This window comes from Pantherophis guttatus, chromosome 1 (assembly GCF_059756535.1).
Source record: "Pantherophis guttatus breed Tessera chromosome 1, ASM5975653v1, whole genome shotgun sequence".
In the NCBI taxonomy this organism is placed as follows: domain Eukaryota; kingdom Metazoa; phylum Chordata; class Lepidosauria; order Squamata; family Colubridae; genus Pantherophis; species Pantherophis guttatus.
Window position 1 is genome coordinate 162,952,893 of NC_142063.1, and position 14,506 is coordinate 162,967,398.

Below are 14,506 nucleotides of genomic sequence, written 5' to 3' on the forward strand. Positions count from 1 at the left end.
TTAGGGAAAAGTTTATACAAATATTAAAAATATTTCTGGAAATAACTTACCAGAGGACTTAATTAAAACAATTATCTGAAAAATTGTATATTTGCAAAATTTCAAAATAAAAATATGCATTTCAAGACATTGATATCCGTATACAAATATTAATTCATTGAAATGGAGGGGCATCGATAAATAAAAAGAAAAGGGAAGTACAGAGAAAATATTGCTGATTACTTTATTGTGTGCTTTCCCATGGCAAAAGAATAAAAGGCTTTTTATCTTATTTGGTTCAATGGCAAGGAAGAAAATAGCAAGCAAAGTTTAAGGATTTGCATATTCTGTGGGTCTTATTTGTCTGCATAAGTTTATATAATGGCCGTCTAAGCCATTTTACGGCTTCAGACAGAACCAAATAGCATCCCACAAGAGTCAGGATTCCTAACAAAAATGTGCTGTAACATTCAGACACCCAATTTTGCAGTCCATTATCCATATATATATTTATTCTACAGTGCCAATCATTCCTCCTTCAGATTTCACTGCATTTTCCCCCTGCTTTTTTTTTGTTGCTCAGAAGTTCTTAATCAAAGGAATTTACCTTTCTTCTCTCCTAAGAAAGTCAGAACCTTGGAGAGATTCACGACATATTGCATTGCTGTAACTGTGGGTTGCTTTTGTTCTTGGTGGCAGGTACCATACCCTCATTAATCAGCTTGTTGAAGAGCGAAGACATCAAATTGGAGTGCCTCACTCTGGGAGTGCTGAGTAACATCTCCACCCATGACTTAATTGTCAGAGCCTTTGTAGAAGCTGGAGGCATTCCCGTGTTAATTAAACTCTTGTCTATGGAAGAACCCGAATTGCTGTCTCGTTGTGCAGTGTTTTTATATGATATTGCCCAGCTGGATAATAATCAAGTCATCATCGCTGAACTGGTAAATCTAATCAGGGGAAAAAATGTTCACTTGTGTGGTTACCCTTCTTTAATAAATTAATTAAATAAGAAGAATAAGATTGTGCTTTTCCATGGTAAAGGAACACACCTTTTATTATTTGTGACATTATTCAGACTTGTTTGATGTTTACAAGTATTATAAAGTAGAGGCCTGTCTGAGTGGATTTGGCCAATTCTGAGTTCTGCTTTCACATTGCAGCCACAACTGTGACTTTTGTTGTTGTACTTATTGTTGACTAGGTTTGAGAAATCAGGAACATGCCTGTTGAGTATAATTCTTTCTTTCTACACTAGTCTCTGAAATGAATTTCTGCCCCAATGTTAATGATTGCTGAGCTACATCTTGAACTAATTTTAATTGTAGTTAAGGTTACTCTTGATCATTGGGATTCTGCTTGACTTGAGATATTACATTTTTAAATCACATCTTTGGACAACAAAAACACTGATTTGTTTTTTAAAAATGGCCATGTGCTGAAAAGCAGCCATGTGATGAGCTGAAGGAGGAAAGGAGAAGGATCCTCAAGAGTTGAAAGTATGCAATCTTGAAGGTGGATTCTGTTTTGTGAACTACAGTGTATTTAACATGACAGATTGTCTTGAATCCAGGTTTTTACTTTTATTATGCTAGAGTTCTGATGGAATATTTCTGTTGGTAGAGAAAAGGAGAGTGATCCTCACTGAATTTTTCCCTTCCTTTCATCCCGTCGACCCATCAAGGCTAAGGAAGATACCACAAACCCCACTCCTCCCACCCCATGTTCCAGGAGATCTCAAGAACTGTGGAGAAAAGGAGTAAATTAGGAAAGATTGCCTTTCCACCCTGTGAAAAATTGAGATTTTTGTTAGATTCAGCCCATTGTATTGTTCAGTTCTTATTCATTCTACTTTTGCCTATGTCCCTTATAACTTTTTTAATGTAGGGTGGAATTCCTGCTCTCATCAATCTTTTGCAATATGACTTACAAGATCTGCTTGTGAATGTAATGAGCTGTATCCGAGTATTATGCAAGAATAATAAAGAGAATCAACTGAAAGTGAAAGAAATGCTTGGTATTGAACCACTTGTCCAGTTCTTACGTTCGGATTCAGGTAAAAACAAAAATAGTAAAATTGGCTAATCGGTTTTAAGGGAATGACGCAGCTTACTGATCACAACTTTCTAGATCATTTTACTTCTGGGGTGATGGGACTTGCAGGAGAAGACATATGTTTCACCAGCAGTATCTATTCTCTAATAAACAGACAAAATTAGACTCAACAATAAAATGCAGACTTAGAAGTCTCAGTGCCAAAGGGAGTAAATACATTTACTAGGAAACTTTTCCCTTCTCATTCCTGGTTCTGTCCTTCATTTGTATGACACATTAAGGAATATCTTGCTTTACAAGTGCTAGAAAACTGACTTTAATACTTTGAAGGGGAAAAAGTGTAACATCATTATCTAAGTACAGCAACAAGTCTTTGTCAAGCATTTTAACTTTTAGTCAGGAAATAGATATAATAAAGAATAAAATAAGAGGATACACCCTAATATTTTAAAAATCTAACATCTCTAGTTTATGCCTCTTATTTAGGTATATTATAATATTTCATAATTTTTCCATGAACATTGAAAACATATACTCCTGGCACATCAATACCAATATAAAGAGGATAACCTGCTATAGCTTCTTGTTTTAAACTGGGAAGATAACATGAAGGGTATACAGTAAATGATTATTTCAAAACTATAGGTATAATAGTGATTACCATTTCAGAATTCATTGATGAATTTGAGGTGATTTATCATTGGTCAGAGAAGTTTAAAAAATCATTCAAAAGGAAATATTCAACCTGTAAATTGTCATTAATACTATAAGTAATGAGAATCATTAAAAGATTAAAGCAGATTCTACACATATCTGGCTTTTATTCCTGTATTTCTTTCTGCTTAAAGATATCTTGGTGGCAGTGGCCTCAGCAGTAATTGCAGAAATTTGTCGTGGGAATATGGAAATGCAGAATGCTATCGTGGCAGCAAATGTTATTGATCCTCTAATTCAACTTCTCAGAGGAAGGAAAATCGGTGTCCAGGTTAAAGGAGCAACAGCAATTGAGGCACTCTGTGAAGGGAACACTATTATCCAGATGAGATTTCTATCCAGATCTGTGACCAAGTTCCTTCTGAAGCTCCTGAAGGCAAGTGTTTCATTTTTTTAGTGGGTTGTCTTACCCAAGTCATTGTATAAGGGATGATGATGACATGATGATGATGATGACAATGTGCCATCAAGTACTGTCAATTCTTAGAGACTACATTTTTAGACTTTCCCATGACTACCTGTCCCTAACCTGGTCCTTCAGGTCTCCCAACAATAACTGAGTTCACCCGCCTGGCTGCTGTGGTCCTTTTCTTTCCTTTCATCTTTCCGCAAATTAAAGTCTTCTCCAGAAAGCTGGGCCTTCACATAAAGGCTTTAAAGTAGGATAATTTCAGCCTGGTGATTTGTGCCTCAAGTGAGATCTGGATTGGTTTGTTTAATGGTCCATAGGCTAGTTTTCTTGGCTCTCCATGGTATTATCAGGAGTCTTCTTCAACAGCAAAGTTCAAAAGCATCAATACTCTTCCTATAGAGTAGATATGCTTATGTTCGTAAGCTTTCATATATACTGTAGCTTTCTCATTTTGCTTCAACTTCCAGGCCTTTCACTTGAAAGTGAAAGAACAAGGGGCTGTAACCCTCTGGGCCCTAGCCGGACAAACCCTGAAGCAGCAGAAATTCATGGCAGAACAGATTGGATACAATTTAATTATAGACATGCTTCTATCACCATCTGATAAAATGCAGTGTGTTGGTAAGTCACTGTTGTTCTGCAATCACAGGCACAAACTCATACAGGAGTTCAAATATTCTTAAATGTGTTTGTTACTTTTGTTGTTTTGGAAGGAGGAGAAGCTGTCATAGCTCTTAGCAAGGACAGTGAAATTCACCAGAACCAAATATGCGAAGGGAATGGAATCGCCCCTTTGGTCCGGCTGTTAAGAAGTGGAAGGATAGCAGAAGGCACCCTCCTCAGTGTGATCAAAGCCTTAGGCACAATGTGTATTGGTCTGTCGTTCCTTTTCTCTTGCTTCCAAAGTATAAAGCTTTTGAGTAAGAACCATGGAAGGGCCTAGGAAAGAGTAGTCTTAATATTATACAATATTGGACAGGTTTGAGAGCTGCAGCAATCCATTTCCCCATTATATGGCAGCCCTCTTCATAAAACAGATGCATTATCAATAAGCTACAATCCTACATCTACATACTTTGTGACTCACAAAGCCAACTATTGCCCAATCAGGATTTAGTTCATTCTTTTTCTGAATTTCCTGGTATAAGCTTTTGAGGCTATAATTGGCTTGGTGAGATGTTTTTTTTTTTTTTAAAGTAAGTCTAAAGAAATCATCAGAACAGATGGTATGAAATTAATGCGAGCAACTTATTTTTAGTCCCAGTTTTTCTAGAAGACCTTATCCAAGAATAGACAATACAATCATTTCCATTGATATCTTCGGAATATACAATATTGCTTTAAATCAGATTAGTCAGTCCATATATCCTTCTACCTCAGTACAGAATATAATACTCTGACAGTACTGTACTGTATAGATGTCAGCTGCAGACTCATCCTTAATCTTCTACCTGATCCTTTGTGAGGTAAAATCAATGCAACTGATGATAATGACATACTAAAATCAGTAGTAAAATAATGGTAAATTCTAAACATCCTAAAATATTTTTTAATGTCTGGGAATTTAAAAACCTCTTCATCTAGCATTTTAAAACTTTAAAAGTAATCCTAATTCTACTTCTCACAAGATTATGTTTCCTAATTTGGGGAGTTGTTAGATTTTATTTATTTATCTTCGTGCCAATTTTGATTCATAACAACTGCCTGGGCAAATCCTGCCAGTTTTCTTGGCAAGGTTTTTTTTAGAAGTGGTTTGCCCTTGCCCTCTTCCTAGGGCTGAGAGGGAGTGACAGCCCCAAATTAACCTTGCTGGCTTGGTACCTAAAGTGGGGCTAGAACTCCCAGTTTTCCACTTTCTAGCCTGGTGCTTTAGCCACTACACCAAATTGGCTCTCTTATATATTGTTTATACTTGGACAGAAAAACATGCCTCATTTCTGGACCCACAAGGCTTTGCTAAGTTTTGTTTCATGAGGACTTTCCATTGATTTGAGCTACAGCATTTAGCATATGTTTGCTTAAAAGTAAAGAACAGTTAAGGGGTCATATTTTGTTTGTGCTAACTTTCCTTCCCTACCTTTCTTTTATTTGTATGGATATTTGGTATGGATCTCTTTGCCTGACATCAAACGTCTAGGTGAAGCTCATATAAGCAATCCAGTTAGTCAAGAGAATGTAGTGGATGAAGGGGCCTTGCCAATACTTGTTCATTTACTTAAAACTCATCCATCCCTTCAGATAAAGGTGGGTTTTAAATATTTATCATACAGCTCTAAACTAGAGAGTCTTCATTTATCAAGTGCCTCGGATAGCGACTGTTCAGTTACAATGGTGCTGAAAAAAATAACTTTACGATCACTCCCCACATTTACAACCTTCACTGATCTATAAAGCAAAGGAAAGCTGAACTAAAAATATAAACATAGTTATAGTTTCACTTAGTGACTACTTCTCATAACCACCAAGTTGCCGATTCCAATTGTGGTCACTAAACTAGGACTAGCTATAGTTCTTGAATGACTTTGATAATTTTGCTTCATTGAATAATATAAACATTTGCAGAATGTTGAAGACTCTAGCTCAGGGGCGCCAAACTCACGTTGTTATGTCGTCATGTGATGTATTGTGACTTTTTTCCGCTTCGCTAAACCACGCATGGGCGTAACCAGTGTGTGATGTATGTGGCCTGCGGGCCGCAACTTTGACAGCCCTAGCTGCTCTAGCTGCTGATAAAAAGCCTATCACATTAGATAATAGAACTTCAATCTTGACTTTGTATTTGATTTTGTCATAATATCAGCATTAATTAAAATATGGATAATATAATGGATAATATATTAATATTATTTCAGTGTGTAGGAATGAAGTTAGGGGATGAAATATACATAGCTACCATAAAAACAACTAAAATCAAGTGGGCAGTGCCTTTACAACCAGTAAAGTAGCTGACTTCCTGGGAGCAGAATGGATAGTCATATCCTAATGACACAATGACCTTGAGAGAGAGTTTCATAGAATAAGCTACCTTTGAAAGCCTAGAATAGATCAAGACTATGATCAATCCTGGCTTAGTGGGCCCTCTATTTCAGGGGTCTCCAACCTTGGCAACTTTAAGACTTGTGGACTTCAACTCCCAGAGTTCCTCAGCCAGCAAAGTTGGCTGAGGAACTCTGGGAGTTGAAGTCCACAAGTCTTAAAGTTGCCAAGGTTGGAGACCCCTGCTCTATTTCACCCCAGCACTAAAATCATAAATCACACTGGCACTTATATACATGCACAAAGAGAAGGAATATTAAAGATTATTAGATCCTGAGGTTTTCCTAAGGATATTAGAATATTCAGTGAGATGTATTTGTTATTTGCACAGATAAGAAAGGTTGCTACAATATTTGTGCCTGTGTATTTTTCTTCTATGCATGTACACTTTGTTACAGTACTTAGAATGGTTTGCATGACATTTAGGATAAACAGAACAGGAGAAAAACCCACAGATTTGGGGATTTGAAAAGAAGAAAACACTTTAAACTCATAGAAAGGTTTCTGCTTTTAATTTTAAGTTTTATGATATGCTTCATGCCTATATAGTGTAATTCCTTTTGTTATTTTCGTCTAAAATGTAATGATATAAAAGGTTGAGAAAAAAAATGTAGACGTCACGTTCTGATAGGGTTACAGCACCAGATCTGAGCTGCAAAACTCTGGACAACCATTAAATAGCAACAAAGATATATTAAAAAAATATATTATTATTTTTTGCTGTGAAAAAGAAAGAGAAAGAGGAACTTTCCTTTCCTGAAGAAAATATTCTTAGGCACCAAAGGTATATTTCCTGAAGCCATAACAATTCTTTTCATGCCTCACAAGGTATTATAATTCAAGTTTTAATTTTTTCAATTCTAATTAATCTTAGGTTGAAGTTGCATTTTCCTTGGCTTGTATTGTTCTAAAGAATAGTGCTCTGCAGACTGTATTACAAGACAAAGAAGGTTTTTGTTATTTGGATGTCCTTAAACTTTTTCATGCACCAGATAAGGTAAAATATTTGGTATTCAAATTATAAAATCAAATAATAAATTAAGAATCTTCAGCATCTAGGGCTGCGGGTACATTTGGAATTTTGAGGATGCACAAAAATGGTTAGAGTTAACTCAAACCACAAAATAACCACTTCTACTTTTGATAAGGGACAGAATTGGCCCTGTTGACACTAGTAGATGACATTTTGCGGAAAAGGGATAAAGGAAGTAGGATTCTTCTGAAGTTTGTGGATCTTTCATCAATTATCCTTTTGAATAACTTCCATGGAATGCACTTTGAAGACACAGTCTTACTGTGATGCTACTCAGACTTGCAGGGAAATTTTTAGAGAGTAATATTGGATGACGGAGCCTTGGCACCCTGGCAGTTCTACTGTAGGATGCCAAAAGGTACTTATAGAATAGCAGAGTTGGAAAGGACTTTGGAGGTCTTCTAGTCCAACCCCCTGCTCAAGCAGGAGACCCTATACCATTCCAGACAAATGGTTGTCCAATCTCATCCTAAAAACCTACAGTGATGGAGCTCCTACAACTTCTGGAGGCAAGGAGTTCCACTGGTTAATTGCATCAGGAGTGGAAGAAGAATGCTTGCTAGAGAGATCTACAGGTGATTGATGGGCCATCTGAGAATGGCAGATGAACTAGTTATCCCACTTTAATATCTATACAATGCTGCTGAAATGGCCATCAGGAGCTTGGACATGTGATACTATCAATATGCTGATAACACCAAGCTCTACTTCTTCAAAACATCTAACAAATGTCTGAAAGCAATGATGAGTTAGATGTGATCCAAAAGAATGAGGCTGAATTCTCACAACCTCTCCCTCCATAATCTAGTGCTTTCTTACACTTGAATGTGGACTGGGACATACTGGTATCAAGAATGAGTATTTCTGGAGATTTGGGTTGTCTTTACACTCTAGTACTGATGATGCTGTGGTGTGCCTGTGAGACTTACATCAGGTAGGAAAGTTGCAACACTCCTGCTGTGTGCTTGCCACCTTGTGTGAATGAGGATGATTTTATTCCCTCCCCTCCACACACACACCCCGCCAATAGATGATAACATGGCTGGATATCATCATTGTTGGTACAGGTACTCTCTACTAGGTATTAAAACAGATAATGGCTAGGGCTGACATCAATGGATAACCTGTTCTAGGGAAGCATTGGACCAGGGGTGAAATCTACTTACCTTCCTTACTGGTTCGGAAATGCGCGCACAGTGCACGTCATGTGCGCACTGTGCGCATCATGTGCGCGTATAGACCTTCTGCACATGCAGAAGGTAAAAAACACATTACTTCGTGCTTAAAACCAGGAAGTAATGACACCCAGGTGGGTGGGCGGAGCTTTGCTCCGCCATCACTACCAGATTGCCGAACCAACAGCCAAGATAGCTACCGGACCGGCCAATCCAGTCCAATCCAGTCCAGGAGCATTTCACCTCTGCATTGGACCCTCTGGCATCTTTCCTAGAGGGATACCTGGTTTGTTGTATGTCATAGCTAAATCTCTAACTGAAATATTGTCATTTATACACATATGAAAATGTGGAGGAGTGTGTGGGTGAATCTATTCAGAACTTGAATGTGAGAAGCTCCAGTGAAGGCTTTATCTCACTGGAATAATTACTAGCGGTAAGTGTTTAGAAATTGTTTGCCTGGGTTTTGCAGTCAATCAGCAATTAAAAAATGCATTTGATGAATAAAGGTTCCTTGAATATAAAATCTGGGCTGCAAATTTCCACACAACCATTAGATTGGAATAAAGTGTAAAATTTTCTCTCTCTTCTGCACCTAAACTGATCCCCAATTTTATAGCACAAGACTTGTAGCCCTGCTGTTTTGAAGTAATGATTAATTAGGCAAAATAGAATAATTAATTGAGATGTAATATTTAGGTGATATAGCTAATGTGGAAGAATAAATTGAATCCTACTAAAACCTGGAAATATTGTTTACTGGACCCAGAATTAACTTACTGGGTCAATGGTATAATGTCCATGTGGCCCACTTCCATGTGGAAAAAAAAACCTTTGTCACTTAAGTAAATAATGAAATGTGTATGCAATCTGTTAACTGGTGACAATTAAATATCCACATGTATTGGAAGTAACTATATACATTTTATATACATAGATATCCTCTTGCCAATTTAATAACATTTGATAACAGATAGGATTCATTCTGACAGCATCACCTTTTCCTTTTATTAGAGGTCTTGTTATTATCTTTTCTTTTTCTCTTCCATCTTTTTCTGTTATATCTTGTAATTCTGAAGACAGGAATGCTAAATTACTTATGCTGTCCTGAGTGTCTTTCCAGATGAAGAAGAGAATATCAAAACTTTAAATGAATAGTGCAAAAAAGAAATTAAATCCTTTTAACTCTCCTGGAATTCAGAGAAGATACGGTGGTTTGGTTTGTTTGAAAAATCTCAATATCTAAATGTGAACAACGTTTACATGTTACTATTTTCTTATTCTTTTAAGGAGATCCGTTTACGAGCAGGATATGCTATTGCAGTTTTTGCTTACAATAATCCTACTCAGCAGGTACTGATTTTAGAGGCTGGACCCATATCAATCCATGTATTTGAACCTCTTCTAGGCTCAGATGTCGAGACAGATAGAGCAATGGCTGCCTTTCAGGTACAAGACTAGGTATTGCATGAATAGTTGGTTCAGAATTATTCCTGCACAATTAATTAATAATAAGCACTTTGGAAGAATGTAGTTTGCAACATAGAACTTGAAATTCCCTGCTGGGAAGATTCTACTGGAATCCCAAAAAAGTAGATTTCCTTAACACCCGAATATGGAAATATTATGACCAGATTTTCCAAATGCTTTCTCTGGAAATTTTAGACTCATAATTCCCACAAATCTGGCTAATGACTGGCGATGATGTAGAAAGCTTTCCTAAAATAAATTTATGTAATGGAAGGCTTTCCACAGATTGAGGCAGGCTAAATTGATGGGCTGTGTGAAGCATTAATCTGCGATGGGCCCTTCTTTTTTAATGGTCTGCTGTAGAAAGTGGAGTAGCTAGATAAAATGAAAAGCAATGGCTTTTCTGTCATTGTACAAATGTTTTGAAAAACACTCTACACCTTTTCTGATGGGGCTCATTTCTACTTTTTGTTGGTCTGTTAAAATCTTAATTTTCCAGGAAATCTTTGAGGAGTTTGATGGCTGATTCAAACTTCTTCAGATATTTCTAGGAGATTAATTAATGTTTTGAAAACATTTTGCCTATTTTGTTCCCTATTCCTGGTTTGTTCTTAGGTATTATTGGATACTTTGAGCCCTTTTGCTAGAATTGTGGGCTTTTGTCTTGTTTTGCTGCAATCTTCTGCAAGTCTATATAGAATTAAAATTGACTAAATTATGTGAAATTTAGTGAAAGGTAAGTATGTTTAAATTTGAAGCATAATGAATATGGCAATGTTCCCAAAAACCAAAATGAGGAAGGGAATGATGATGATAATATAAAATGCTTTACCTAAAACCTTAACTAATGCAAATATTTTTTCTACTACTATGATTTTGTAATTATAAAATTCTCAGTATTGTGTGTATTTAATATTGTAACTAAAATGTTTAGACTATTATATTGTGAAAAATAAGAAATGAAAAAATTGCAACCTGTTTTATCTGTTGTGTCAAAAAGTATTTTCTATTTCAGATTGTAGTACTAGCAAAAATTATAATTGATATGGATCAAGTTAGTTTGTCTGCAAAAGGAATTTCTACCTTGGTTGACCTACTATGTTCAGAAAAATCAGCCACTTTAGTGTTAACAGGTAACTAATGCTATAAAAGGGGAAATGTATATAAAATACTAAAATACTGTGCAGTATCACTGTAGTGACAAACTGTTATTAACTATAACGCGGTACCTAAGAGTGAAGATTTAATGAAGGAAATAGGGCTAATCTATGGTGGCACATTGGTTAGAATGCAGTATTGCAGTATTGCCAGCAGTTTGATCCTGACTGGTTCTAAGTTGACTTAGCCTACCATCAATCTGAGATCGATAAAATGAGGAATCAGATTGCTGGGGTAATATGCTGATTCTGTAAATGGCTCAGAGAGGGTTGTAAAGCACCATGAAATGGTATATAAATCTAAGTGCTACTGCTAAAGTAGTCCCTGTATCCTTCTTAAACAGTCTCAGAAGGCTTCACATGATTATGTTCATATATACAGAAAAAGGCATCAGTCTACATTAACTTTGAAAGAAGTATGAAAGGAAGGAGAAATTAGATCACCATCCAGGCCAGTGTTTCTTAAAGTATGGTTCTGGGAGCCTTGGAGGTTTCCAACATCCTGTCAGGATCCCCAGATCAGAGTTATTTGCTAGCCTATGTTGAAAAATAATACCATATTAAAATCAGTCAAGCAATCATGAGAAGCAGTATCAGCAATGAGGACATCCATTTTAATTTTTAATATGGTTATCAGTAAATATAACCCTACAAACAAAACTCTTTTGGTACTGCCATATTTTTTAAATCTGAGGAAGAATCCTGAGAAGAAAAAGTTTAAGAAACACTCATCTAGACCATATTAGATAGGATGTAAAGCATGCTAAAATACTTTGGCCATCTAATGAGAAGGAAGGACTCACTGGAGAAGAGCCTAATGCTGGGAACGATTGAGGGCAAAAGAAAAGGGACAGCAGAGAATTAGGTGGCTGGATGGAGTCACTGAAGCAGTCGGCATGAATGGACTCTGGGGGATGGTAGAGGACAGGAAGGCCTGGAGGAACGTTGTCCATGAAGTCGCAATGGGTCGGACACAACTACGCAACTAACAACAACAAAACATACTATCTTGATGGTCAGCAACTTCAGGGGAGGGGAGAATTCCTAGGAGAAAAGGGATGGTGGTGAAAGAGATTAATTTATGATTCTTCAGGCAGTTAATAGAAAATAGTTAATTGGAATATACTAACAAAATTATAAAAACAATAAAAATATATTTAAAATAGACAGTCGGTGTTAAAATGCTGGCTTAGAAACCAGGACACTGTTTTCATTCCTCCTTAGGCATGAATGCCAATTGGGTGAGTGATTTTGGGCCAGTCACTTTTTCTCAGTCCAGCCCACCTCAGAAGGTAGTTGTTATGGGGAAAATAAGATCATTAGATACGTTCATTACCTTACTTATAAAAATAATAAAGGCAAGATTTAAAAAAATCAAATAAATAAATAAATAAATAAATAAATAAATAAATAAATAAATATTGTGATGTAACAATGGCCCAGATTAATATTTGCTTCTATTATTTTGAAACAAAGCCTACATATAAATATAAGCCAATTTGCTTTCCTGGTGCCTAAGCTATATCACTGAAGTAATTATATGGCTGATAATCCACTAGAGTTTACATCACAGTTTTCTGGAAAATATCTCTGAAATAAGCAAAGATTTTAATAAATATTTTAGTCAATTTCAGTTTGAATCCTTCATAGACATATCTATGCACTTCTCTACCTGTAGAAGTGGCTAATTGAATTCACACATACTTAACTTTTCACCTGGCTGAGCATACCAAAAGAAGAGAAACAAAAATAATGAAAATTATTTTTCATAATTTATAGTATATTAAAAAGTATATAGTAGTATATACTATTCTTTAATATAATAGTATATTAAAAGGCTTGTTTCATTAAAATATTTTAAGAAATCACAATTGACTGATAACAGAATATTTCAGATTTTGCAATGCTGGAGCTCCATAAAATGATAACTGAATGTGTATAATTTCCATGAGTATTGAGATTAAAGTGGAGCATCAAATAAAAATGCTACTTTTGATAATTTAATGTTAATCTATATCTTACAGGTTCCATAACTGTCCACTAGGCTAATGTAGGCAAAGACAGAAGCAAAGCCCAAATGATATTTTCAGTCTTCTATTCTGTCTGCGCTAGGCAAGGTTTTCAAAAAATAAAAACCAAATCCATTTTAAGTGGCATGTTACCCCATGATAGGGCATTCTGGCTCACAGTTTGAAAAAGTTATAGTTGTACTGAATTGTGTTGGATATAATTTATATGCACAATTTACAAATACTTATGTTTTAATTCCATCTCCCCATCCCTAGGAAAATTATTAGCCAGCTTGGCCCACACAAGGGCAGGTATTCCAGAAGCAATCACAAGCCTGGGGACTGTCCAACGTCTTTGTTATCATTTATATGCAAAGGAAGAAGAGGTAGGAATTTAAAATTCTGATAAGTTTTCTTACCGTTCAGTAGAGACCAGAATCTCTCCCTCCCCACTTGATGTGAATGGAGCACCACATCCAGTGATGGGATTCAGCCAGTTTGCACCACTTCGGGAGAACTGGTTGTTAACTTTGAGCAGTTTGGTGAATTGGTTGTTGGAAGAAATCATTAGAGCAGAGAACCGGTTGTTAAATTATTTGAATCCCACCACTGACCACATCATGTAACACTGTTTTGTCTTGTACTATTATATGTTCATTTCACTCTTGAGCTCTTAGTTATTTTTGCTTTCTTGGACCTGTTAGTAGTGGCTCTAGTACCTTTAGACTGTGATTTTCAAATATCAAACTCATCCTGGACAATCCAGAGCTTTTATTTTAGTTTTCATAGTTCCCTTGCTCTGTTGCTTACTGTAAAATAATCTGATTCACTGATCCTAAACAAAATTAATAAACTGCACTTCTATAATGTGGATACCTTTTCTAGGTTCGTTCAGCTGTGGCATGTGCTCTTGGCTATCTAACTTTTAACAGAACTGCATATCGCCATCTATTGGTGCAATGTAGGAATAAGCCCAAATTGTTCAAGAGGCTAATAATAAATCTCAGCAAAGATGCAAAAATAAATTCGGATTTTGTAAATGAATTTAGGAGACAGAAAAAAGTTGGGCTCCCATCTCTCAGGTATGAACAGTATTTAAAATTTTAGTGAAGTTTCCAAATACTGTGCACATCAGTTTTAGAATAAAATATATTTCTATTTGAAAGGATGAATCACATGGATGTTTGGGAAATAAACATTCAAAATATGGAGGCTTGAGACTTTACTCCAAGCCTGAGAAAATGAAAGATTTTTATTTATATACAATGAATGCCCTGATACAAACTTGGTGAAAGTCTATTTCTGGCTGGAAGTAGGACTTTATTCCAGAACAAGAACACTTGGATTTTTGCAAGATTACCTTTAAATGTTTTAGAAAGCATGTTTCAAGTATAAAGCCTTTCATGATTACCTGAGAGAAGAACATGCTGAATTTACTGGATTCCACAACATATTTTCTTTTTCTA

At 36.0% G+C, this 14,506-nt stretch overlaps 1 protein-coding gene across 3 annotated transcripts in view; it reads left to right on the forward strand.

Moving 5' to 3' along the window:
- Positions 1-14,506, forward strand: part of ANKAR (ankyrin and armadillo repeat containing) — a 42,308-nt gene that overhangs the window by 25,420 nt on the left and 2,382 nt on the right. Inside the window, exons 13-23 of one of the 3 annotated variants that reach the window (XM_034429300.3) lie at positions 679-923; positions 1,867-2,035; positions 2,883-3,124; positions 3,628-3,781; positions 3,874-4,080; positions 5,298-5,404; positions 7,071-7,193; positions 9,695-9,853; positions 10,890-11,007; positions 13,317-13,426; positions 13,926-14,122. In XM_034429300.3, coding sequence (XP_034285191.1) covers positions 679-923; positions 1,867-2,035; positions 2,883-3,124; positions 3,628-3,781; positions 3,874-4,080; positions 5,298-5,404; positions 7,071-7,193; positions 9,695-9,853; positions 10,890-11,007; positions 13,317-13,426; positions 13,926-14,122 — 1,831 coding nt within the window. The remainder of the gene's footprint in view (positions 1-678; positions 924-1,866; positions 2,036-2,882; positions 3,125-3,627; positions 3,782-3,873; positions 4,081-5,297; positions 5,405-7,070; positions 7,194-9,694; positions 9,854-10,889; positions 11,008-13,316; positions 13,427-13,925; positions 14,123-14,506) is intronic. The other 2 variants (XM_034429309.3, XM_034429317.3) reach the window with 2 other exon arrangements.